Raw genomic sequence first — 1391 nt, 5'->3', positions numbered from 1 at the left:
TGCTAAGGGAGACATTGGTTAAGGGAGTTTGACCAATTGGATGACGTTTGAGGCCACGGTCACGAAAGGAAGTGTCGTAAGACGAGGATTTCCTGGGGAATCGCTGTATTGTGAGAGAGGGGAGAACACTCCTGGAGGAGGGGGTCCAGGGAGGGGGTCTAGGAAGAGGGTCCAGGAAAGGGTCCAGGAAGGGGGTCCAGAAAAGGGGCCAGGAAGGAGGCCCATGAAAGGGGTCAAGGAAAGGGGTCAAGGACGAGGGTCCAGGAAAGGAGTCCAGGAAGAGGATCAAGGAACAGGATCTGGGAAGGGGGTCCTGGAAAGGGGTCCAGGAAAAGGGGTCCAGGAAGGGGGTCCAGAAAGAGGATCCAGGAAGGGGATCCAGGAAGACGATCTGGGAAGCGGGTCCTGGAAAGGGGGTTCAGGAAGGGGGTTCAGGAAGGGGATCCAGGAAGGGGATCCAGGAAAGGGGGTCCAGGAAAGGGGTTCAGGAAGGGAATCCAGGAAAGGGGTCCAGGAAGGGGGTACGAACTCCCTGATGTATCCGTCTCCTGCGTCCACCAGCTGGTTCAGGAACAGGACGACTCGGCCTCAAGGGCAGTGGGGAGGGGGTGACCCTCTTTTGGGGGCCCCTCCAATTCCCGCCTGTGTCTTCTAGGGGGGAACCTCAGAGGGAGGCAGCCTCTCCTTCGGCTGATCCCATTTCACCTGTCACGCCGCAACCCCGAGATTTGCGCTGTGCGACTTGTCTGGAAATGGCTGAAAACAATGCAGGTAAAGTCTTGGGCCCGGGGCGGGGTGGCGGGATGGGGTGGGGGGGCGACTGTCCTGGGTGACGTGGAACAGGGTGCGATGGCCGTACGCTGCTGACCGGGTCCCCTTCATCTCTCTCGTTTGGGTCACAGGGCCTGATCAGAGGATCGTCTTGGTGGGCAAAGCCGGAAGCGGGAAAAGAGCGACGGGAAACACCATCCTGGGGCGCAAAGTCTTTAAGTCTGGTTCAGCAACGATGACTTGGCAAAAGGAGGTAGTGTGGAACGACAGGAAGGTTGTGGTGGTCAATTCACCAGGCGTTTTCAACACTCGGGTCCCGGTGTGTCAAGCTGTGGAAGAAGTAAAAAAATCGATCAAGTGCTGCCCCCCAGGTCCCCACGCCATTCTGTGGGTCCTGCGTCCTGGCCGTTTCACCCAGGGGGAGAAGGACGAGAATCGGCTGATCCAAGAGATGTTCAGTCACAAAGGCAAGAATTATATGATCGTTGTGTTCGCCTGCAAGGATCGCCTGGAATACACGACTCTGGAGGAATCCATTGCCCAGGGAGACGTCTCGCTTCGGGAACTGGTGGCCTATTGTGAGAACCGCTACCTGGCCTTCGACAACAAGGCCGAAGGAG

General features: G+C 57.9%; 1 protein-coding gene across 1 annotated transcript; it reads left to right on the top strand.

Annotated features, from left to right (window-relative positions):
• Nucleotides 1–752: 752 nt before the first annotated feature.
• Nucleotides 753–1381, top strand: LOC107301883 (GTPase IMAP family member 4-like; the record flags this gene model as incomplete). The annotated part of the gene is made up of 2 exons (XM_015831049.1): nt 753–771; nt 903–1381. Coding segments are annotated over exons 1-2 (498 nt in total), but the record flags the coding sequence as incomplete, so codon positions are not given.
• Nucleotides 1382–1391: the final 10 nt, after the last annotated feature.

Source organism: Protobothrops mucrosquamatus, unplaced genomic scaffold (genome assembly GCF_001527695.2).
Source record: "Protobothrops mucrosquamatus isolate PMUCROS unplaced genomic scaffold, P.Mucros_1.0 scaffold18725, whole genome shotgun sequence".
Taxonomy (NCBI): domain Eukaryota; kingdom Metazoa; phylum Chordata; class Lepidosauria; order Squamata; family Viperidae; genus Protobothrops; species Protobothrops mucrosquamatus.
This window is presented reverse-complemented; position numbering and strand designations above follow the sequence as displayed.